This window comes from Camellia sinensis, chromosome 7 (assembly GCF_055761805.1).
Source record: "Camellia sinensis isolate YWXY chromosome 7, ASM5576180v1, whole genome shotgun sequence".
NCBI classification, from domain to species: domain Eukaryota; kingdom Viridiplantae; phylum Streptophyta; class Magnoliopsida; order Ericales; family Theaceae; genus Camellia; species Camellia sinensis.
Window position 1 is genome coordinate 199,713,026 of NC_138967.1, and position 25,075 is coordinate 199,738,100.

The 25,075-nt window shown below is 35.7% G+C and overlaps 2 protein-coding genes and 1 non-coding gene across 4 annotated transcripts; 1 reads left to right on the forward strand and 2 right to left on the reverse strand.

The window, feature by feature from the left end:
• Positions 1-517: 517 nt before the first annotated feature.
• LOC114280171 (uncharacterized) lies at positions 518-9,168 on the reverse strand. Its single transcript, XM_082881561.1, has 7 exons — positions 9,106-9,168; positions 3,307-3,384; positions 2,786-3,223; positions 2,299-2,372; positions 1,334-1,957; positions 1,032-1,156; positions 518-648 (listed from the first exon to the last, which is right to left on the reverse strand). The coding sequence occupies exons 1-7, from the start codon at positions 9,166-9,168 to the stop codon at positions 518-520; spliced, it is 1,533 nt and encodes a 510-aa protein (XP_082737687.1).
• Positions 5,184-5,279, forward strand: LOC114256799 (small nucleolar RNA snoR117). The gene has a single exon (XR_003627326.2). It is a non-coding gene; the product is annotated as a small nucleolar RNA snoR117 (small nucleolar RNA).
• Positions 8,856-24,069, reverse strand: CYCB3;1 (cyclin b3;1). 2 transcript variants are annotated; one of them, XM_082880365.1, is made up of 26 exons: positions 23,913-24,069; positions 23,642-23,728; positions 23,487-23,547; positions 23,309-23,390; positions 23,191-23,223; positions 22,819-22,876; positions 22,637-22,685; positions 22,456-22,549; positions 21,281-21,316; positions 20,889-20,946; positions 19,565-19,622; positions 19,404-19,476; positions 19,271-19,303; positions 19,121-19,175; positions 18,973-18,997; positions 18,771-18,864; positions 17,690-17,747; positions 12,167-12,460; positions 11,964-12,086; positions 10,952-11,041; positions 10,635-10,796; positions 10,469-10,528; positions 10,115-10,213; positions 9,673-9,851; positions 9,401-9,599; positions 8,856-9,293 (listed from the first exon to the last, which is right to left on the reverse strand). In XM_082880365.1, the coding sequence occupies exons 2-25, from the start codon at positions 23,654-23,656 to the stop codon at positions 9,458-9,460; spliced, it is 2,031 nt and encodes a 676-aa protein (XP_082736491.1). In that variant the 5' UTR covers positions 23,657-23,728; positions 23,913-24,069; the 3' UTR covers positions 8,856-9,293; positions 9,401-9,457. The 2 variants fall into 2 exon arrangements, with proteins under 2 accessions (XP_082736491.1, XP_082736490.1); XM_082880364.1 differs by having other exon boundaries at positions 23,484-23,547.
• Between the last annotated feature and the right edge of the window lie 1,006 nt (positions 24,070-25,075).

Here is a 25,075-nt window from a genome sequence, read left to right on the forward strand (position 1 = left end):
ATTGACTTTACCAGGCTATCAAGGCTATGGCGCATGTCCTTGAAGGTCAACACATTAATGAAGCTGGACCTAGTTCTGTTGGACCTAGTTGTGTTGGAGGTCGCTTTTTATCTTTGACATTGACATATAGTCATAGGACTAGTCGTAGGCATACAGATAATTCGTGACATGTTATTTGTCAGTTGATGAATTTTTTGTGGTGTTTTTGTAAGCTGACATTGTTGTACACATCTTTTAATGACATTATAAAGATATTTTGTTATTAGAATGGAATGGTAACAATGATCGTCAACATTGTAAATGATATTTTGTTATTAGAATGGAATGATAACAATGGTTGATGACATTATAAATAATATTTTCTTATTAGAATGTAGTGGTAATAATGATCGATAACATTCAATCCATGCAACAGAACACATCAACATCAAAAAACACATCCATTAATTTCTTCCGTAGTTCTAACATTGTCAAATGCATATATGTGTCATTCGACATTAGCAACATCAAATGTCTCTCAAGTAGCTACAGTATCATGAATGATGTCCTTGAAATGCTGAATACAGCGCATATATGCATCATCCCAGTCGACAGCGCAAGGGTGACGGTATTTTCGCCAATTAGTGGCTATAGAAGAAACTGGATAGCCTGGCTACAAAAAAACCTGCAGCAAATGTCAATTGAGTTAGTGGTAATACCTCATAACTTTCTGTACATGCACAAAATGATAAGTTTCTCTTATACCTAGACGAAATGATTTCTATTGACAAACCCAATGACAATCTCATGTCTATCAAGTTGAGGTACTGACACTGTTCTAAGAGGTAAAAATGTGAGAGATTGCTGTAATGACAAGTGGTATAACACAAGATTTTAGCACAATGCAACAAGATGCCCCATGTCTGGCATAGTCATCCAATGTGAGTAGCCAGGACTGTCTTCAAAGTATGACAATATGCTTGTCAATTCTTCAAACCTTGCGTAGGACCCATAGAGTGTAATGTATTCCTCTTTGTGTGTGTGCAGCTTACCCAAAAGATCACGCCTAACCTGAGCCCAATCATCTTCTGTATGACCAATTGAAGCAACTATAGCCCAGAAATCACAATTCCCATCTATAGCTACATCCTTGGCAAACTTAATGTATGGTTTCAACCTAGAAGAGAAAACATCAACATATGTACCAGGTTTTACTGTTCTGGTAATGCACACCTTCCCCTTTGCATTCATCTTCTCATTTCCCTTAACAGGTCACTTCTTCTTGGTTTCCGGAGTAAAAGCTAATGTAGTGATTTGAGTGTCCCTGGGTGAGAAGGAATCATGTCCAGATTACACTAACTCAAATGCACGCGGGTCACGACGGGTAGAAACATTGATCTTCTTATGACCCCAAGAACATGTTTTGGGCTTCACCTCCGGCTCAACTAGAAAAGTGCTTCCTGGACATACAATCTCTTTCAATTTCTTCAAAAACTCCAATCGTATAGTTCTATCAATTTCATTGAATTTTTTCACAAACAACTCTACTTCTGCATGACAAGTCACCTTCGTTTCCTTTTCTTTGTTGCATATAGAGATATGAAGTTGCCTCCACTGTGAGTGTATGGTAGCAAGTGGTATAGAACGATCTTGTCTGATGTAATTAGAAATTTCATGGGCACAAGGTAAACCATGAGTGTAGCAAAGGACGCATCCACAAGTTTCAGCATCAATACCAATAGAATTGGCTCTATTACTCTCTACAAGCAAATACTCTAATGCAGAAATAGACACATTACCCCGTAGTTCCCTAAACTGAGAAGGCTTGAATTGATGTTGCACAACAATTAGACTTTTCTCAAACAAAGCCTTGATATCAGTGTGTTGCAACTCAAGCAAACTGTGTATTTTTTCAAATGATGCCTCAAATGAGACTTGACAAGAACCCAACTGTCTTTTAAGTTTTGCATGTGCAGCCCTGTTCAATTCAATGTAAGTCAAATAAAAATCAAGTACATGGCCCTTATTAATAACTTATTGAACAAAAGTAATCTTTCTGGTTGGTTGTAACATTGCCACAATGCATATATGTGTCTGTCCATGTCGTCACAAATTTCTCCTTGTAAGGAACCAACCAAGTATCCATGACGTAGTTCACTGCATCGGGATAACTACTGAATTCCTTAAGTAATGATCTAAGACGCTCATCGTATTGAATTTCATAAGATGAATACACTAAAGAGTTCCACTCATGGTTAAACTTCTCTCATTTCTGCTTTGTCTCAAACATTTTCTTGCATTTGGTCAATACATTCTTACTGATGTGCCAACGACACAATAAATGTCTGCCACTCGGGAATATCTTTTGTATAGCATTCATGAAAGCTAGCTTTCTATCAGTGACAATAATCACTGGCAAAACAAAACCATCCATGACATCATGTAATGTAGTTAACACCCGCGCATAGTTATTGGCCCTCTCAGACTATAAGTATGCGAAAGCTACTGAGAAAGTCATTTCAATTGATGTCACTCCCATAATTTCAAGAAGAGAAAGACGATATCTGTTAGTTTTATATGTGCAATCCATAATTAATATACGTGGGAAAGACTGAAATAAGTCCAAACTGGTAGGATGTGCCCAAAACAAATCTGTCACAGTCATCATGGACTCTTCACATCGATGGCGCTTAATGTAATTATAATTGGCCAATTCACCTAATAAGTGTTGCATCTGTGATCTTCCAGGTCCTTATACCACCCTGTTTCGATGGCGTACATTGTAAATGGTTTTAAGTGTGCTTACATTGAGGGTATCTCGTTGTTTCAAGGTTACTAGGATATCTTTTGGCCTAACCATGCTCTTTGACATTTCCATTAACAATGCTTTCTCATCCTTTGACAGCCTCCTCGCATATGAATGTCCCCCAAGGTGCTCCGCAAGTGGATGGTTATGCAATCCGCATACTACAGTCAATGTCCATTCATCATTTGTGGTAGACCTATGAGCCCTCATATCAAAAGGACAACCACACTTCTTCGTACCGGTTATTCTTGATGTATTGTTGCCATCATGTTTTAACTTCTTTGTTGCTCTATATTGGTCACTCCTCTCATAAGCAATATACATCATGGGTCTTTTTTTCCCTCCACCATAGTCTGATGTTTTGATTACAATGACCAAACTATTTCTCTTTCCAACTTCACATACCCAGTTGAGCAATTCATCCTTACTTTTGAATACCTACAAAATCAAATAAATATTATAAAACATTTACATTTGTTGAGCAATTCAAAATACAATCATTATAATTTCGTAGAGTGAACATGTTCAGTTGCGAATTGAGTAATGTAATCCAACACGCTATTTGCGTAAACCTGACTTCCTTGAGTTGAGACATATTTCTGCAAGTTTTGTATAACATTACAAATTTGAAATGGTATTATAAAAACAAATTTGCAATTTGAAACTGTAAATTTAGTATGCAATTTACGAATTTGGAATATAAAATTGAAAAAAAAAATTTACTTCATTCGAAAGTACAGTGTCAAACAAAATGATAATGTTCGAATGTAGTTGTCCGACTTATTTTCACCGGTTCGAAAGTTGAATGTCGAAAAATTTAAATTATTTCGGACAACAACTTCCGAAATTACGTAATTATTTCAGTAGTAGACTACCAAATAAATTGATATATTTCGACCCTAGTTATCCGAAAGATGCTAGGAAAAAAACAAAAAAAAAAAAACGACTTTCACATAACAAAGCTCATCATTCCTTGGCTATTTTTCTCATGAATAATTATCTGCTCCTGAAAATCTGATCTGAATTTTCAGAAGGGAAATCTTCCATAACAATAATGAATGAGGATGAGTTTTAGTGTTTAAACTAATTAAAAGCTAAGAATGAAGAATGAGAGTGTTTAATGTTTGTAAACTAATGAATGGAAGCTAGCAATGAAGGGTTTGAAAGGATGAGGATGGAATATGGAAGTGAGCTTCGGCAGTTTCAACGTGGAAATGGAGGTGGATGTGCAATGGGAAGGTGCGTTTATTTGAATTTTGTGTGATATTCACAATAATAATTTTACTTAAGATAAAATTATAATAAAAAAATATCATTAAGTGGGTACAAAAAATGGAAAGGATGGGTGCAAATAGAAGCTCCCAACCCTTTACCCTTCAAATCTTATATTTTATATTTTATATTTTTATAATTTATACAATTCCTTTATTACCCTCGTCTTTAATTTTTCTCCATCTCTTCTCATTACACCCAAAATCTAAAAAAAACCCTAACCCTAGTTCTACTGTCCATCACCACCACCCCTATCGGCCTGTTACCGGCGCCGCTACTCCGCCACCCTTCGTCTCTTCCTAGCCACTCTCCGCCTCACCCCTTTCCTTCACCGTCGAAGCCTTTCTCCATCTTCTTCTTCTTCTCCAAATCTGTTAACAGATTTGGTAAACAGAGATCGTGTTACGCGATGAGACCGCTAGTGAAGTTCGATTCGAGTTTGAAGAGTTCAGGACTAAGGTCACCGCTCTCTTCCTCGCTGCTCATGCCAGCAATGTGACGTTCGTCCGGAAATTACTGGTATTGCTTTTGTATGATTTTTATTTTTTGTGAAGACGAAGCTCGTTATGTTTGACAATCTGTGTGTGTAGATATATAATCTGTCTTCATTTTTTTTTTTTAATTTTTGGAATTAGAGGGTATAGAGTTCGAATTGTGTGTTTGTTTCTCATTTTGCTCGAATATTCTTATCAATTTGATACTATGAAATGTTCAAATCAGACCTTTTCTGACTTTTTTTTCCATGTTTATCTGGGAGAGAACTAGGTTAGGGTTTTTTAGGTTTTGGGTGTAAAGAGAAAGAGATGGAGAAAGATTAAAGAGGAGGGTAATAAAGGAATTGTATAAATTATAAAAATAAAAAATAAAAAATAAATAAAATTTGAAGGTGTAAAGAGTTAGATGGGTGGTGTAAGTAGAATCAGTCATTAGGGTTTCCTCAGTCTTTATATATATATAGATATCGCATTGGGTGTACATACTCTCATTGGGCGAACTTTCACCAGAGGCAGCTCTCTCTCTCTCTCTCTCCCCTCCTACGCAGATCCCAGAAACAAACGCAGAATAAGAATATTTTGTTTGGGGATGGTTTCAACATCATAGATAGATAGATATAAAGAAAAGAAATGGCCAATGATGCATAGATGTATTGTCCGTACCATCTGAGAGTCTTTTTTTCAAAGACTCCAGTGATGAGTAATCTATCTTTACCTTTCTGAGGCTTTTTTTCTTCTTTTTGTTGTGTGTGTGTGTGTGTTTTGTTTGAAATTTTGTTTTGGTTCTTATAGATTGATTAGATTTTGTGTGTTTTTTGAATATTATTATTATTATGTATGAAGGAAGGAAGGAAGGAAGGAAGGCAGTGACGAGAAACACAACGTACCTATGAAATTATGAAAGCTGTGTGCTTATTGATGCCACAAAATAATCTCAGCTCTCTGAGCCTCCTTCAATTCCAATTTATTATGATATGATATGATATGATATGATATGTATTTGCGTTGCGTGATTTGCTTTTTTTTACTTTGTAAAGTTTAATTTTATATTTTAGAAAGAAAACCAAAGGGGGCAACAAATTAGAGTCTCTGATGCACTTATCGTCAGTAGTGTTTTCAGCGCTGTACGTTGCCGATAACGATTGTTGTTATTGGGGGGCGGAGATTCTGGCATCGGTCGCCTTTCTCTTTCTTAACGGCCCTATGCATTCCTATGTCCCCTATATTATGTATATATATATATATATATATATTGTTTTTGTTAATTTGTTGTTTTTGTATTTGCACATCTTTTATGCTGCTTTGTTTGGATGATGACATGGTTTTTTTTCATTTCTTTCGGAAAAAGATCTCTAAAATCATACCATCTACATTATGTGGACTTCTAAAATTGTGTACAAGTTAAGACACATAGGAGTATGACATAGCCCGTGTATGATGAATGTAAAGAGGGAGGGGAATTCTATTCTTCCATCCAAATTGTGAGAATTTGTAATTCAGAAAAAAAATAAAAATAAAAATGCGAATGAAATAGATGCACAACTGTTTTTATATGATTTAAAAAATAAATAAATTTTAAATGTTAAGCTGAATTTTGTGAGAGATATAACAAAAAATTAAAAATAAAAAAGGACAACTGTTATGGTGTGTTTGGTTGGAGGATTTGGGGAGGGATTTGGAAAGGGAAAGGGAAAAAGTGTTATGGTGTGTTTGGTTGGAGGATTTGGGGAGGGATTTGGAAAGGGAAAGGGAAAAAGTGTGAAACTATGTGAAATTTAGGCATTCTTTTTTCATTTCTCTTTCCAAATACTTCTTCAAATTCCTCAACCAAACACAACATTAAAGTATGGAGAGAATGTGTTTGGATTTGGATTTAGCACACAATATAGTGAAAAACCCAACCAACCCCATACTAGAAGCGATGTGCATTCAGCCATGAAAAAACCACCTCTAAAAAGACTCAATTATGTACACAAGATTTGTTGATAAATAAGATTGAATTGAAGCTATCCCATCTCTTCAAATTCAAATAATAATAAGAAGAAGAAGAAGCGGCAGCAGCTAGTCCACTCACCCAAGGTGGCACAGGCACAATTCGTAGATTATTTCAACTTTCCAAATCATCATTTGGACTAGCTGAAAAGTAACCCAAGACTAAAGTGTTCAAAAGCCAAGGCAGTTTGAGTTTCTAATTAAAAAAACCCAGAGAAGCAAGGTGATGGTCAATTGGTTTTCACCCCCTCCCAACTGGGTGAAGCTTAGCACTGATGACTCTGCTATTGGGCATGCATGTTGGAATGGCAGGAGGAGCTGGAGGTTTTCTTAGATCTGAAACTAGTGCATGGTTGCTAGGTTGCCGACATTTTATTGGCAAATCCACAGTGCATACTGCCGAGTTATGGGCTTATATAGATTGAACTTCAAATAGTTTGAAGGCTTTTGCTGCGCTTTGTCATCGTTGAATCAGATTCTAATGAAGCTATTCAGGCCATCAAAAAGGGTTGATGCCAATTCAATCTATGCCAAGAGATCGAATCAGATTCTAATGAAGCTATTCAAGCCATCAAAAAGGGTTGATGCCAATTTCAATCTATGCCAAGAGATCAGGGAGATGGTCCAAAAGAATTGGCAATGTCATCTTCAGGTGTTATGTGGCACCAAGCGAACTCTTGTGCTGACTCTTTGGCGAAAGAAGCTTGAGGTCAAACTCTTCCTTAGGCTTGCCCCAGCCTCCATTGTTTCTTTTCTAGATAGGGAGGGAGGGACTGCCAAGGGGTGGGAACCCCTCGTGTTATTATGTGGGCTTCGGCCCTTGGTTTTAATACCAAAAAAATAAAATAAAAATCCAAGGGTGTATACATGGTCAAAGAAAAGGTGTCAAAGAGGCTGAGTTTATTGATTAAACTTTTAAAAAAATATTTTGTTAAATTAACTAGAATTTGAGAGGAAAAGATGTGTTGTTGCAACCCAACCCTTCTGTGAAAAAAATATTTGAAACCTTTTTACCAAACATTAATGCTGTGTTTGGTTGAGGGATTTGAGGAGGGATTTGGAAAAGGAACACTTTTTTTCTTTCCCTTTCCAAATCTCTTCCCAAATCCCCCAACCAAACACAGCATAAATGAAATGATTTGACCTAAACTCGAAGCAAATTTCAATTTAATAAGAACCCATGCATGAAATGATTTGACCTAAACTCGAAGCAAATTTCAATTTAATAAGAACCCATGCATGCACTACCAAAGGTCTCAGAGAAATATGATTTAAATAACTTATTTACAACTAAACTTGCAAGAAGTAGCTATATCTCTACCAAGGTGAGTAGGGAGGGACAAATGAATTATGAGGATGGATGGATGGATTGGTTGGTTGTTTTCTCCATTTGGTCTTTGAATAGAGTTTTAAACTTTCCAATAACAATAATATGATTTCTTTCATACAAAAATAATATACAATCTCACTTTTTAGACACAATGATTTGTAAGTGATATGATCAATTGATGATTCCAAAAAATATAAAAGAGAGTATTGTCTTTAACAACTCAATTGATTGTCACATTATTGGGTTTAAAAGTTGAATTTAATTTTTATATGCTCTTCTTCATGTTCTTTTCAAATATCCTCCTAGTAGATTTCAATAGGTCGTACTCTAATCTTTGTTTTCTCCATCCTTCTACGTTTTTTTTTTTCCGCTCAAACTATTGGGACACCACCGTCTATGAAGCCAACCTCCCTCTCTCTCCCTCTTAATTGAAACTGCCAAAGCTCAGTGACACGGTCTTGATGGGATGCTCCATCTGCTACTTTTGGCCTAGTTTAATCTCAGTTTCGCTTCTTATGTTCCTAGTTTGTTGTTTTTCCTCTCTTGTAACTAACTTATCTTATATTTACATATATTATTATATCAATGATGTTCTTTCTGCCTAGATAAATCAAAATCAAAACTTAATAAAAAATATGATTCCCTCCAAGTTGAAAAGAAAGAGAACTGAGATAATAAAAAGAAAATGCCATGAATCTCAAATAATCTATCAATTTTTTTTTACCAGACATCTCACATGAGTGTGCGACCCACACAAATTCACATGTGTGTGAATCCCATACGCATATGAGAGGTTTGGTAAAAGATTTAATATATTATTTAGGGTCTCTAGCATAACTCATAATAAAGAGGAAAAGGTCCAGACTCGATTCATTCCATGTTATGCTAATAGTGAAATGAAAAAACAAACTAACAAACATCCCAGTCAAAATCATGTTCAAAAACAGAAATGCTAGTCAAAAAATTATGCAGACATGAGGCAGGATCAAGGATCTCTTTTAAAATTTTGCTGATCCACAAACTTAAAATATACAAACAACAAAACCAGAAAGACATCCCAATGTGTGATTACTATCAAGCAACAACAAAGAAATAGATAATCCTCAAGACATAGAATTCAGGCATCAAGCCTAGTTAGTGGTTGGTAGCTGTGGTTTGATGTCATGTTGACGAAATACCATATACATACATCTCATATCTAACTGACAGATTCATACTTACAGATTCATTACTTTCCAAATGATCCAAAAGACAGTGGAGTTCTCATCAGCAGCAACTGGTAAGAAAGCATCCATTCTATGCTATACATAGAACAAATTTTCCACATGGACATGAGGATCTTTCGTATCCTAGATGTAAAACAAACGCACCGGAAGTTAAGACTGCAATAGTCAGATCAAAATGCAGGTACCATAACTTCCTGCAAGGTTTCAAGAATATAAAAGGGTTTCTCAGATATAGATCAACAAAATAATTAGGTATGTTTTGGGCAAAAATTCAGATACAAATACACAAAGGGTAACTTACGTGTTCCAGATTTTTTAACTTCTATGACTGGGCGTTTACACACAACTTCTGCAACATTCAATTCAAAGGAGGAAGCCTATTCAAAGGTTTAATAGTAGCAACTCCACTGTAATCAAGCCTTGTATATTTCTCAAAGGTGACGTTCAACCTTGCTGTTTTAGCAGCTTTGTGTAATTTCAAGACCATCTCTGCACAGTCCCTGCAGCAACCAAAAAAACAGTCAATTTAATGACAAAGTTGCACTTGCTGAAGTTAATGTCAAAGAGACGTGCCTGATTTGGGATTCTTCATAGCGTGCATGATTGGCTAGCAGTGGCGTCCATCCTGGAGTCTTTTGAAGTGTACACCGAGCAACATAGATAGCCGATGCACATAGCAACGAGGATTTGAATTTTAATGCTTCATATTCAACCAAACATTGCTCAATGAGGTAGAATGCTAGATGCTCAAGCTGGCATTTTTCACATGACAATGGTATTAGTGAATCTAGAACTGTGACTAGAACTTCAGATTGAATACAAACTATAGGCTCATATGATGTAAGATCTGGAATCAATTGATCCTAGGATCTAGGATCTGAATTGTAGTCCTAAGTTCTCCACATAATGTGATATGCATAGATATAAAAAGAATGTCAATCCCTTCACAAACCTCAGTTGTCTGAGCAGAAAAGCATGGCCTTGAGATTAATTGACTTCTAAGTTCACCACATACCTTTGCGTCAGACTGAGAAGCCTTAAGAAACCTCAGCATGAACATGTAAGGAGTAGGAGCATTTAGGCGGAATTTCAACTTCTTTAACATTGCTTTCTCCTGGAAAACAGAAATCATTGCCTAGCATTAATAATACACCAAGAAAGACCAAATTTTGAAACCAATTTCCAATATAATGCTACTCCATCGGTTCTTTTGTGTGACGTTTTTTTTTTTTTTTTAAAAAGCAGGTTTCCAAAATGACCATTGGTGTAGATTCATAAACACCATTTGTCACGAGAATCTCATCCCATCGAGGAACAAACCCTATCATTGGAAAAAAATATAAAAGATATTGCATGTACTACTACTGACCATTCCAAGCATTTGGTCTCTTGTATATGACTCTACTGAGATGCTAATCAAGTCTAAAACCTGCAGCCAATGGTGAAATATATAAAGAAAATGATTAAGCCCATCTTCACCAAAAACACATCTCATCAATGAACAACAAAGTGAGTTGGATGTGCAAGATTTTTACCCTTGGATGCCAGAAGTCCTCATATTTTGATGCCAGCAAGAGTGCAGTAAGACCAACCAACTGCATTTCATTTTTCTTGATTGTAACCAATGATAGATATTGGTCCAACAGTGTGACTGTTAGGTATAGTGTTTCTTGCATCAAATCAAATTTTAAGTGAACCTGTAACAAGGGTGACTGAGAGTAACTAAAAAAGAAAAAACCAAAAGGGGCAGGGTATTTGCTATTGAGCAACACTCATCAGAAAGAAAAAACAAACGAAAAAAAGATGAAGAAGAAGATGTTTAAGAAATGGATTAAAAGACACCGATATGTACTTCAATTAGCCAGTTGATCAATATGCCTCGCATTTCAGGTGTAATCTCTGTCTGAATTGCCATGTAATTTACCAGGGATTGATTCTGTGCCTGCAGTTGGATGCCATGGCACTATATGTATGAGTATCAAGCTACTTGCAGTGTGAGGACCAATTCAACATAATAATATTTAAAAACTAGGAACACACACACAATGCCCAAATTTGGATAAAATGCAGTGATGAAACTAGTCAAGAAGGAAGCACATGGGAGAAGAAGATTATATATATTAAAAAAAAAAAAAGACCTATATGAATTTGTTGTTATCAATGCACCTATTCTTTAATTATCTATGCACCTACTAACAATACCTAAATTATTCTTGTGACTGATATTATATCTCTTTTCAATTTTGCATTAATGGTATTGATTCTATGAATAATAATTTTCTAAAACTTAGTGAATTTTAGATGTATAGTGTAAATTTAGGTTCTTCAAAATATTTTGGCAGCTTAATCAAACTACTATCTGGTAACATCAACAAGCTAATCCCAGCTGTACTTTTTTTATAATAATAGTTAAACAAGCCACTAATAACCAATATGAAAACAACTATAAAGGTGGAGTGGAGGCCTCTAAGATCAATGGCAGAGATTTTGATCAAAATCCTAGCTACACCATCTTCTCCTTTACTTGAGCTACTACTCCAGCAGAAGTGTTACATGACAACATGTTCAAGCATACATGTACATATGTGGGTGTGAAGTGAAAAAGTTATGAAGCCTATTACCCCAATAAAATCATGTTGAAAGCAACACTATTACTAAAAAAACACACAACGCCCAATTAGTACACATTAATGTGTGTTTGGGAGGGGAAAGGATTGGGTATACACCTAACCTTTGGCATAGTGCTCAAAGTGGTTGGCCCGAGACTTGAACCCATAATCTCAAAGTTATTAGGCCAAGGTTTTACCAGAGAACCAAAATAACTACGAATCAAAAATATAGTTAAGAGTAGAATATAATATTACCTCCATAGTCCAATAATATTGATAAATCTCATCAACATATTCAGCAACTTCAAGGTGATTGCAATCATCATAAATACTTGGTAAGCTTTCTCGCTTCATAACCACAGCATGTCCTTCTAGTAACTGCAAAAAAGACAGCTACTTGTTTTTGAAAACCACAACAAAAGAAAGATATTAAATAGGAAGAAACACAAAATGCCAACCTTTGATCTTGCCATCAGTAAAGATGTAAAAGATTTCCTGCGATCAGATTTCTTTGTGGCAATGCTATCTGACACATTTGTCCCTACATTGCTTTTGCAATCAGATGGAACCTCCCTCTGAGCAGGTTGTCCATGTGGAGCAAAAGCACTGTTTTCAGACAAAAATGTCACCACTTCATCCTTGCCTTTGCATGAGATAGCAGCAACCGCAGTTGATTTTTTTACACCAGCTGTGCACTTGGATTTTAGAGTCATCTTAATACCGGACACTCTGTGCGTGGTTTTCACAATTGGCTGGATCATCAAATTACATGAGTATTAGGTTCACTATAATTGTTGGAAAGATAATGCATGTATTTTGAAATACTAACTGAAATGCATTGACGTTAGAAACAAAACCAAGATAATTTTACAGTGTACTTTTGATGGAATGTATCCAGAATATAAAATGTTATAGCATACTTAAAGAGCAGACATGAATGAACAGACAAGCAATAAGTGGCAAAAATAAAACAAAAGTTTAAAGCAATGGAGAAAAACTGCAAATCAGGTCAGATACAGTTACAGAAAATAAATCATTTGGTAGCCATTTTCAACATTTATGAAAATTATTGCCCTCAACAAACAGCTGTATTGATCAAAGTAGACATAATTGCTTCAATGGCTCAAAGCCATAAACTATGACAAGCATCAACTATAAGTACAGGAAGCCTGAAATGAGAAGCATAATGAAGCTTAACATAGACCCCAAGAAAAAGTATATGAAGGCTACCTTCATATACTTTAGGACTTTAAAATAATTGAAGGGCAGCAGACAGGGGGAGTTGCACATGCTTTAGGAAAATTTACAAAAGGGAGAAGTATTTTTCATTACAGGTTTCCTGGTCTTTCAAGTGACAGACTCCAATCCATCACATGGAAAATATGGAAGGATTGAATCATATTCAACAAAGAAGATAGCCTGCACTTTTTATAAGATGGGTATAACCTTAACCCATTTTCTTTTGAACGTGATGAGATTTTATTTGCAGGACCGTACATCAAATACAATAGTTTAAGACAACCTTACCTCGAGTCTGATCATAATTATTTCGACAAGTAAACAAGAGTTGTAATCTGGGGAAAGACAAAGTAGATGTTTTTAATCAAGCTAACTCAGAAATAAAGACAATTCACTATTTCACTGGGTAAAGGTATTGCTTTCTGAAAGAGTTGATGCTAAGATTTTGCGGCAAGAAAGATATACCCTATAGTCCTATACTATTTTCAAGATGACGGTATTGACCTTGAAAGTAGAGAGCAGCTCTAAGAGTTCTTTGTGAAATGTTGCTGTGTATATTGAAGTAACTATGGGGGTGTTTGGCAAGAGCTTTTCTTTTGCTTTTTGGGTTAAAATTTACAAAAAGACAAAATAGGCTAAAATAGCTAATAAGACAAAATATCACATCAAACCCATAATCATTTCACTTTTTCTCTCACAAACATCACATCCAACTACAAAAAAATTCAACTATCTTCCCAAACACAAAATTTTAGCCTACTAAAATAACCAAAAACTAAAATAGCCTACTAAAATAGCAACTTCCCAAACACCCACTATATTACTTACTGCCTAGCTGTAGAAATTTAATGTATAAAGAGAAATAGAGAATTGTATTATTGATTGATGTTTATTGATATTGTACAAGATTAATTAATTACAATTCCTATACAATCTATATATAGAAGAAAATGTGGTAGTAGGTGTAGTGGAGGTGATAGTGGGTTAGGTGAAGTGGAGTGTGTGGTGAAGTGGAGATAGGTGAAGTGGAGTGTGTAGTGGAGTAGGTGAAGGTAAAGATGGGAAATTCTAACAACCCCCCGCAAACTCAAGGAGGAGAGAAACTAACCAACTTGAGTTTGGAGAGAGTAACAAAACAAGAAAATACATAAAAATAAAAAAGGATAGGAGACACTGTATGGTCGTGTCAGACCGTTGGTGAAGACACTGTATGGGGTGTCATAACGTTGTAGAGGACACTGTATGGTGGTGTCAAACCGATGTAGAAGACAGTTTATGGGGTCATGTCGGACCGTTGTAGAAGACAGTTTATGGGGTCATGTCGGACCGTTTGTAGAAGACAGTTTATGGGGTCATGTTGGACCGTTGTAGCAGACAATGCTGTGACAGTTGTTGTGACAGTTTATGGAGTCTTGCTGGACCCTTGTAGAAACTAACCGGAATCAATGTCGGGACAGTTTACAGAGTCTTGTCGGACCCTTGTAGAAACTAACCGGAATCTATGTCGGGACAGTTTACAGAGTCTTGTCGGACCCATAAAGGAGCTAACCGGAATCAATGTCGGGACAGTTTACAGAGTCTTGTCGGACCCTTGAAAAAGCTAACCGGTATCAAATGTCGGGACAGTTTATAGAGTCTTGTCGGACCCTTGTAAAAGTGGCACCCTCAAAAGGTGTGCCCAATTTTGTCAAAAGGCGTGCCATCAAAAGGCGTGCCCAATTCATCAAAAGGCGTGCCATCAAAAGGCGTGCCATCAAAAGGCGTGTCCACTTTGTCAAAAGATGTGCCATGAAAAGGCGTGCCAGTTTGTCGGGCGGCAAGAGGCGCGCGATACGCGTGGCTGCCTCGGCTATTTAACCAAGACGAAGGCTGAGGCTGAGGCATACCATTCTGAAACCTCTGAAACCAACCCTTCGCTGAAAAAACTCTGCCTCTGCGGAGAGAGAAACTGTGGAACACTTTGTTGCCATTCTGTCACCAACCCTTCCGAACATTACCAGTCTGAAATTGCTATTTCGCTGAAACACTTAGCAACCCAAAAACACTTAGCAACCCAAAAAACATGGCCTCGTCTTCCCGTCCAGCTACCCAGAACCTGCTCACGCTCTTTCCAGAACTGAACGAGCCCACAGGAGAAATAACTGGTGCGGTGTCCAGTGAACCGCAACCAAACACCTCTGGTTTTGCTCCATTGAACTTTCCGATGCGGTCGGTGGAGCAAAAAATGGCGGTGCAAACTGATATTGAGGCTAATCAGTATACTCTGAAGTCATGCGTGGAAACCATGACGGCGGTCACAAATTTGTCGAACCGGCTGCAGAGTAGGACAAATGAGGTGCAGCATTTAAATTCCCAGCTGGCTCTGCTCCAACGCATGTATAAGGATGCGCGAGCAGAGATCAGTGTGCTAAAGGCAGAAAATAAGGAACTGAAGCGGAAGGCCACCGTGATGTTCCGATTTGGAGGGCCGCCATATGCTGCAGTGGACGAGCAGGGTGGAGTGATCGTGCCCAGTGGAGTGGGAAACACGGAGGCAACACCGTCAAGGGCCGCCCAGGACGGAGGCAAGAAGAAAAGACCGGCGGAATAGGCGAAAAAGTGAGGTCGGTGGGTGGCCGTTTGCAGAAAAGAAAACAAATCTTGTGGTGTTGTGGTTTGTGTTGTTGTGGTTGTTTTTTTTTTTTTTTTTTTTTTTTTTTTTTTTTTGGTTAAAATTGTGATCGGGGTTGATCCCTGAGATGAATAAAAGATGGTTTGGTGTGCAAAGCTATATGGTATGAATGGAATTTGAAAAAGATTAAAAAATAATGTGAAAGAAAAATAAAGAAAAAAATAATAAAAATATATTTGAAATCAAAATGAAAGATGGGGGAAATAAGGAAAGTGGTTTGGAGAAAATAAATAAAAATAATGGATTTTGAAATCAAACGGAGGAGAGAGAGGGGACAAGCCCATGTGAGAGAAAGAGGGGAAAAATGATAGCCGATGCACCCAAAAATAATCTAGCTGCTATCCACAGGCGCTTAGGGGAAGGAAATGGTAGCAAGAGACGGCCAACACCATATATGGCTATAGCAAAGAAATGGAGTATCAAGCTCAATGGGCTAGGATTTAGACCAGAGAGTAAAGCCACTGGTCCTGTTGAACACACACCTCCAAGGCTCAAATAATCAAAACATACTTCACGCATTTCCTTCCTTGCTTGATCAGGAGATGCACAAAACACCTTATACAGGGCTCCAGTCATTCCTCCACCAGTTAAAGGATGACGCATGTTGAAAGCATCACCTATTAATAGTGCTCCAGGAGTAGGGTAAGGAGCAGCTGACATACTTCTATTGGGCATTGTTCTAATACTTCCCTTATCAATTGCAGCTATAAATGAATCATGCAGCTCAGGTGGAACCTGGGGAGCCACCAGAGGGAAGCAAAGCCGAAGGCTACTGCAAAGCCGAAGGCTGTAAAAGCGAAAAAGGAAAAGAAGGCTCCGGCTAAGACAAAACCTGCTGCGCCAAAAGCTAAAGCCGCTGTGAAGCCCAAGCCAGCGGCAAAGGCCAAGCCAGCTGCGAAGCCAAAAGCTGCTGTGAAACCGAAGGCTGCCGTGAAGCTGAAAGCTGCAGTGAAGCTCAAGGCTGTGGCGAAGCCCAAACCAAAGCCGAAGGCGAAGGATCCTAACAAGAGGCAAATGAGCATGGAGGAGAAGCATAGATTGAGTGTTGGGTTGCAGAGTTTGCCCCAGGAAAAGATGCCACAGTTAGTGCAGATTATGAAGAAGAGGAATTCACATTGGCCTCAAGAGAGAGGATTTAGGCAGTGATGGGAAGGTATGTGTAGAAAATAAGCGGAATAGGTTGAGGTCCAGCGGGCAGCCAAGGCGAGGTTGCCGCCCGCCGGTGAAACGAAAAATACTAAGTGCTTAACCTTGCTCTGATACCATGTAGAAATTTAATGTATAAAGAGAAATAGAGAATTGTATTATTGATTGATGTTTATTGATATTGTACAAGATTAATTAATTACAATTCCTATACAATCTATATATAGAAGAAAATGTGGTAGTAGGTGTAGTGGAGGTGATAGTGGGTTAGGTGAAGTGGAGTGTGTGGTGAAGTGGAGATAGGTGAAGTGGAGTGTGTAGTGGAGTAGGTGAAGGTAAAGATGGGAAATTCTAAAAATTTAAATTTCAAAAATAAAGAAATCATAATTAAATATGGCACTTAATAATCAAATCTAAAACATTCCATGGATTTAACGGTTGACATTTCCCAATTCCAAAATCATATGAGGTGATATGACATCCTCTTGAATCCGAAGTCATTGAGAATACCTAGAATTCGGGAACCACCACCCCACCCCCATCCCACGCTTTCTCTTACTATAAGAATTGTTTACTTCTTTGTTGCATGCAAAGCTAAACATGTAAGTGGATCAAGCACGGTATTGCGTTCGAAGGGAAAAAAACCCACGTATGTAGCAACTGGGTTGACTAATTCCATGATAAAGTACATTGTTTAGATATTAGTGGAGATTTTGATTTCAGATTTCTACATCCCATGATTAACCCTATAAATTTTTTCTCTCTCTTTGGCATGGTGATCTAGAAGCAGAATTGATGCACAAATGAGCTTATTTACCTAGTCAAATTAGATCTAATGAAGTCAGAAAATATGGGACAACATAACTGCAATGAAAATGTAGAATGGCAAGAGAAAAGGATATATATAGATAGAGGGGTTAGATACCTTGACAGATTTTCTTGAAAAAGCTTGGGTGTCCACCTTAGGCTGACTTTTCGAAGCCCTATAAACAAACATCCAAATCCATACTATAAATAAAGAGAACTATTACCTTTGTTCAACAATTTTCAATAGTGACTATAATAATTGTAGTTGCCACCTAAATATGTAAAAACCAGATTGGAAGTAGAATGACATAACACCACATATAAAACTTTGTGTCCAGAGGTCTGTCTATCCATCTACATGGTAGGGTCTAAACGGACCCACTCTCATATAACCATATCAAGTGGGCTTCAATTTACAAGTTTAGCTGAAACCCATTTCTGATGTCTTTAGGATGCTAACAATAAAATATCCAAGTAAAAATAAATTTTGAAGCCTATAAACATCACATATTTTGTGCCCATGCCTCGTATATAAAGCAAACATGCAACATCGGTGTACTTGTGTAGAAAAGCATGGATGTGCAAGAAAGCAAAATGTACAATATACTCCCGTAAACATGTAGCTGCTTTTCATTTCCAAATACCACTATTTCAACATTAAATTAGACCAATATAGTCCCAAATCCTAGCTGAAACGTGTCATAGAATATATTACATGTAAAATGGTAAAACTATAAGTGTAGTGGGCCCTCCATTTTGGATTCACAGTACCAGGCTAGTTAGAACTTAGTACCCTGTAAGACCTATTATCTGTCATGAGATATGACAAACAAGCAAGAACATAATGACAGACTCTTAGACAAATTTGATACATGTTCACATAGGGTCATCAAGGAAATAGTCTATAGCTGAAATAATTCTAAAGGGAAAACTTACTATCGAACAATAACTCAGCTACATGCAATCTAATAACTTGATACTCCATGTATTACAAAGTATCAAAGAATAGCCCATACAAAGTGCAAATCATAACCTACTAATCCAAATTAAGAGCAAAAACCATCCAAATGAACAGACATTTTATCCAAAAAGAAAGTAATGAGAAGTTTAAAAAAAATTGTGAGTGCATTGTGTGAGCTTTTCAGTGCAATTACATTAACTGTCAAAATATGTAACATTTTAGAGCTAATTTTGCTCACATTATAATGAAACCATCACTAGCTCGATTCCTCCAAAGATTACTTCTGGCATTGCTTACTTGGGGCATCACTTTCCTACCAACTTTCGGCTTAACTGCAGGCACCAAACGGTGAAAAACATAAATTTTATCAGGTAGTTATCAGCAATGCACTCATGAAAATAAGTATTGTATCCCACCAGGAAAACCATAAATCCAATTACCTATTTGCGAATTTTCAGCACTTTCCTACAAGCAAAGAAATATTTACGAATTTGTAAAAGGAAAAAAGGAATTTGTAGAAGAACCAACAAGTAAAGAATAATTCATATTAAAAGGTAGAATAAACTCATAATATGAATTCACCACAACCTTTTTATTGCTTGTATCAACCTGGTTAACCCATTTTGACGCCGGTAAAGACTTCCTTCACACAGAAATAAACAACAGCTTGCATAAATGGGATGATTAATCTTTTCATTTAACATATATACCAAAGAAATATGTTGCAAACCCAGAAACCTTATAGGTGGCAGAGGGTTCTTTGCAGTTATCCTAACAAAAACAATAAAAGATAAATCAAAATTTTCATAGCAATGAATAAATAAATAAAATCAGAAAACAATGGGAGGAAATTAAACTAAGCGTCGCATACCGGCCATCAGTATTTCCTTTGCCCTGACACATGCTCCTCGAGTCATCAACATAGACCTTCAAATCTTTAGTCTCTACAATTGTCCAAAACAAGAAAAGCAAATAATGCACTTTTCCATCAGATAACAAAAATAATAAAATTTCATAACTGATCCTACTTACCTCTCTTCAAAGTAAGGTAACTGGCAACAGCTTGCCTTGTGTTTTCCCTCACTTTTCCCTATTTCACAATAGCACAAATTTGAGCACATTTTTATCATGAGAAATTTGAGAACTTTATTATTTCTGAAAAAAAAAGGTTATCAGCGTATAAAAGTTGGGGTGCTGATATTGGCTTGCCTTGATATCACGATTTCTCACTTCTGCTGCCTTGTCATATTTTATCATTGACAATCAAACAGTGCAAGAGTTGCCTAAAGTTGCAAACTATATTTTATCTTGCATGAGATACCTCCCACAGCATCAAGTAAGCATTTAACAAATTTGCTCGAAAGTATTGGGACTATGGCTACAAATGAGCCAAGCCAAGTTGAGTTTTGGAGTGTTCAAGCTCGGCTTGTTGAAAATTAGTTGAGATTAGCTCAGGTCGTCTGGTGTTTGATGAGCTCCAGCTTGGTTGACACAACTCGATATATAAACGAACCAAGCTTTATCTTGAAAAGAAAAATCAATAGAGAAACCTAGAAAAATCTAGAGAAACAGATGAAGAGAACCTCTTTGCCATAAAGAGGGACAAACTACACATATACATGTATTGTGAGAGAAATTTAGAGTGAAGAAAGATGTTTTGAGGAAGAGAGAGTGAATGATAGAATTGAGCTCAGCTTTTTTGATAAACGAGCCTAATTTTATGCTTGATCTTGAGTCAAATACACAATTGTATGAGTCGCAAACTACACAATCAAATGAGCTATAAACGAGCTGAGATCAAGTCGTTCATGAACAACATAGTTCGGTTGCAACCGTGTTTGGGACCTATAGTGCTCTCTCTTGATTTTACTCTGTGCTCTCCATGGGACTACTTTTTCCCTGTTCAGATAAGAAAACAGATTCCCCCTCTTGCAAATATATTTTGAATCTTCCCATCATCTAACATGAATGGTTTGTTCATAACAAAACTTTGTTTCAAAAGAAACATATATATATATATATATATAGGCTATATATCAAAACCCTCCCATGAGTTCACCTCTATTCTGATGTTAGCATTCCATGTCCATGGAAAATTTATTAAACTATTCTTCTTCTTTTTTCTAATTGAACTATTCTCCTAATATCTAGCAATGGTAAAAACATGATCATAATAAACCATAATGGTACAAATAAGCTCATAATTGGATGCATGATTTAAATATTATGCTGCTATAGCTTCAAAGAATAATTGAAGGACGATAAGTCATAAAGAAAAGACATAAATAGTTGAACAAAAAAAATCAACTAACTAAGCAAGCAAATGGTAAGAATCTTTCAAATTTGCTTAGCATACCATGATACGGTTACTTGATGAAGAACTTGCATTCCTCGTGCCTGAATCTGTTGATACACTAGAAAATGTCCATAATAAAAAGAGGATTGACAACCAAACGTTAAATTTAACCCAAAAAATGAAAATTTAAGCACTAACCATCAAGACTATAGCTTTTGATAACTAGCTTGTTATAAGAAAACGCAAGACAAAAGCAATTATTTTAAACAAATAAGCAATAGCGTCAGTTCCATTTGCGCATGTGCAAGTTCCCATTTATATACAAATCCATTAAATCAATAATTTCATTTCAGTGGAAAACCGAGTAGAGCTGCGTATAATTTTCACTACAAGTATCACATGTTTCATATTGAATCATCATAATTTATGCTTATCAAGTTTAGCATGCATACCGTTGGGAAAATGTGCTCCTCTCACTTTTACCCTTCCTGTCCACCCCCCCCCCCCCCCCCAAAAAAAAAAAATGCTGTTACGTTTTCCTTTCTAAATTTGAAAACTAAGAGATATCAGAGATTCAGAATCACCTCAATTATTTCAAATGATGGAACACACAGGGTGTGTTTGGTTTGTGTTTGTAGAGTAGTTTTTGAGATAAAAAGTACGAAAACTTGTTTGGTTTGTCTTTTTTCAGAAATGGTTTTGGAAAATTGTTTTGGGGAAAGAGTTTTGAAAAAAGTGATTGATTTGATGTGTATGAGAGAGAGAGTGATTTTGAAAAGTAGGTAACCAAACAAAATTTTGAGATTTTTTTTGAAAAAATTTGTTTGGTTTGATTACTCTTGAAAATTTGTTTGTAGAGAATTTTTCCCAAAAATTTTTCTGAAAAACAAACCTAACAAGCCCACATTTTTTTCTTTTTCCTTTCAAGTGATGGCAACACTACATAATTTAAATCTTCTAATAAACCTATAACTGAAAACATGTTTTGAGCTGCAAAGAAACAAAAAAAACATACAGTGGTTTGGAACCATCATGCACTTCAGTCCTCAAAAAGTTGCCCCGAGAGAGAGAGTGATTTTGAAAAGTAGGTAACCAAACAAAATTTTGAGATTTTTTTTGAAAAAATTTGTTTGGTTTGATTACTCTTGAAAATTTGTTTGTAGAGAATTTTTCCCAAAAATTTTTCTGAAAAACAAACCTAACAAGCCCACATTTTTTTCTTTTTCCTTTCAAGTGATGGCAACACTACATAATTTAAATCTTCTAATAAACCTATAACTGAAAACATGTTTTGAGCTGCAAAGAAACAAAAAAAACATACAGTGGTTTGGAACCATCATGCACTTCAGTCCTCAAAAAGTTGCCCCGAGAGAGAGAGTGATTTTGAAAAGTAGGTAACCAAACAAAATTTTGAGATTTTTTTTGAAAAAATTTGTTTGGTTTGATTACTCTTGAAAATTTGTTTGTAGAGAATTTTTCCCAAAAATTTTTCTGAAAAACAAACCTAACAAGCCCACATTTTTTTCTTTTTCCTTTCAAGTGATGGCAACACTACATAATTTAAATCTTCTAATAAACCTATAACTGAAAACATGTTTTGAGCTGCAAAGAAACAAAAAAAACATACAGTGGTTTGGAACCATCATGCACTTCAGTCCTCAAAAAGTTGCCCCGAAGATTGCTTACATCAGCCAACACTTTTCTTCCAACATTTATTTTGACTAAAGAAGATAAAGATACCATTAAAAGGTTTCTTAGCAGAACATCACAGAAATTCTAGTGAAAGATTTAGTCTAGATTAGACTTACTGGAACCATCACGTTTAGCATTACTCTTCTCCAGAGTTTTGGGACCTCCCTTCACACCAAAAAATAAAATGAAGAATAAAATAAATACATACTAAAAAGACAATTTTCTTTTACAAAGTTCCCCACACTACCACCCACCCAACACCATCTTGCCAAGTAACAAGGAAATAATTGGGTACAACCTTAGAAACACTAGCATTGGTCTGAGTAACCCCTTTATTGAGTGGAATAGATTTCCTTCTGCACAAAAGAAAGCATTAATAAAGAATCAGAATATGTCAAAACACAATATCATCATCCTTATCTTTCAGTTGAGCAAAATACTTTTTTTTTCTTTTTTCTACAACAATTAGACAAACAGTAAGAAATCTTATATTAAATTCTTAGATGTTTCAATAATAGGCCTCATGCAACTATTTTGCCTTTGTGTCGGAACATCATTTCCTAACTCTTGACAAGAATAGATTATATATATATATATATATACACATATATTTCCCAAGGTTTCCAAACAATTTAAAAATTTCAAAAGGACAGTCGGCCATATTACATACCCTGGCAGCATAAGGGATTCCCTTGATGTTCCACTGAAGAAACCAAAATATTAGTATCGATTATTTAATCCCCATCAATGGAAGTCAAACATAAAAAGACACCCTGAACTAAACTTACTTGCATTGTGTATTACTGGAATCACCACCACGAACTTTAACCTTATCATTTTCTGAATACACCTTGAAATTTTTTACTCCAACTGTTTTCCCAGAACAAATGAGCAGATAAATAAAAGAGATAAAAGAGTGTATATTATAAAAAAGTAATATTTTAAAAATAATGACTAGTGTACTTCCACTCTTATGGGTGCCAGTGCCACGATCCTTGTCTTGATTCAACAATGTGCTTGAATTTCCCTAAATTTAAAGAGGAAGAAACAAATTTAACTACTAATGCACGCAAAGAGAAAACGAATTGATAGAATAAATAATAATTAGTGTTTCAACATACCTTGACAGCGACCATTTTCAGTTTTGGTTCTTTAAGATGTATAATAATACTTGTTGTTTGCGTTCTCAAGTGATAAACTAATTTTGCCTACATAGATGTGACAAAGAAGAATCTGTCAATGCTCTCCTACTCAAATAGTTTTCCCCTAACCTAACCGATGTATAAGAACGTTGGAATAAAACACAAACAAATAAAGAACAACTAGGGTTTGAGAGGAGAAATAGAGAGAGAAGATAGGAATGCAATACACTACAAAGAGATCTTGTGTCACCTGAACCGAAATCAATTCCAAGTCATGTGTTAGCGATCTTCGGCAGAATAGAGATGGAGAAGGAGAGAATGAGAGATCTTTCGAGAGATGGAGATGGAGATGGAGATGGAGATAAAATTGCAATGAGTTCCTAGACCGCCTCTTTCAATTTTTGAATAGCATATGGTTTTACGTAAATATCCTTTACTCTCTTTTTTTTCTTCTTTTTTGTTTTCTTGGAAAAATTACACGTCAGCGGAGAGTTGAAATTTTATTTTCAGATTAATGATAAATATTATACATAAATATTAAAAAGTGAAATCATAAATTTTTTCATATTTTTGTAATTAATTTTTTTATCTGTCAAATTTACATATAAAAATATCTTATTCATCTATATTAATTCAATGTATGATTTTATAATATATATATATATATATTTAGGTCATTGGATTATCAAGGATTCCTCTTTGGAACTATGCTAAAAGATCTTTTGGTCCATAGGAAACAAATGATATATTTTAATCTATTGAAGTTAATTTAATTTAATTAATTAATTAATTAAGTGGTTTTTCTTTTAAGCAGATGATGCTATACATCCCTAAATTATTTTTTTTAAATTTATTTACATTGACATGTTGTTTTTATTGATTTATAAATAAATAAATTATTAAAATGTAACTATCAACATCATTGGCATCCCCTAAATAATTCATCTTTTTATCTTTTTTTCATTGCATCACTTTTTACTTTTTTGTATATTTTTTTTATAAAAAATTAAAAAATATACTTATTTAGATCATTCTAAATCACCCTTAAATATAAAATCTTACTAATCTTAAGATTATTATGTTTTTTATAAAACAATAGAGCTTTCCATGCGAGCTCAAACATTTATTTCATTGTGAGGCATGGTCACTAAAGGGTTGTTTGGGATGATCTAAATAAGTGTATTTTTTGTCTTTTTACGAAAAGATGTACAGAAAAGTAGAGAGGTGATGTGATGGAAAAAAGATAAATCGTAGTTGATTAATCGTAGATTAATCGTAGATGACAAGTCCTTTAACGTTGATTAATCGTAGATTTGTTCACCTTTTTAATGGAAAATGCATGAGACTCCCAGTGTGAGTGCTAGGGGTATATATTTAATGATAACATAATGTGATCACCGATGTATATATTTA

What these genes read in the sequence shown, in the direction of transcription:
- LOC114280171 (XM_082881561.1), bottom strand. Translation starts at nt 9,168, where the DNA reads ATGGATGCTTTCTTACCAGTTGCTGCTGATGAGAACTCCACTGTCTTT. An exon ending in CTCAATTCGCAACTGAACAT is followed by an intron (nt 3,224 to 3,306) that starts GTTCACTCTACG and finishes TTGATTTTGTAG; the next exon opens with GTATTCAAAAGTAAGGATGA. An exon ending in ATTGTGTCGTTGGCACATCA is followed by an intron (nt 1,958 to 2,298) that starts GTAAGAATGTAT and finishes TGAATTGAACAG; the next exon opens with GGCTGCACATGCAAAACTTA.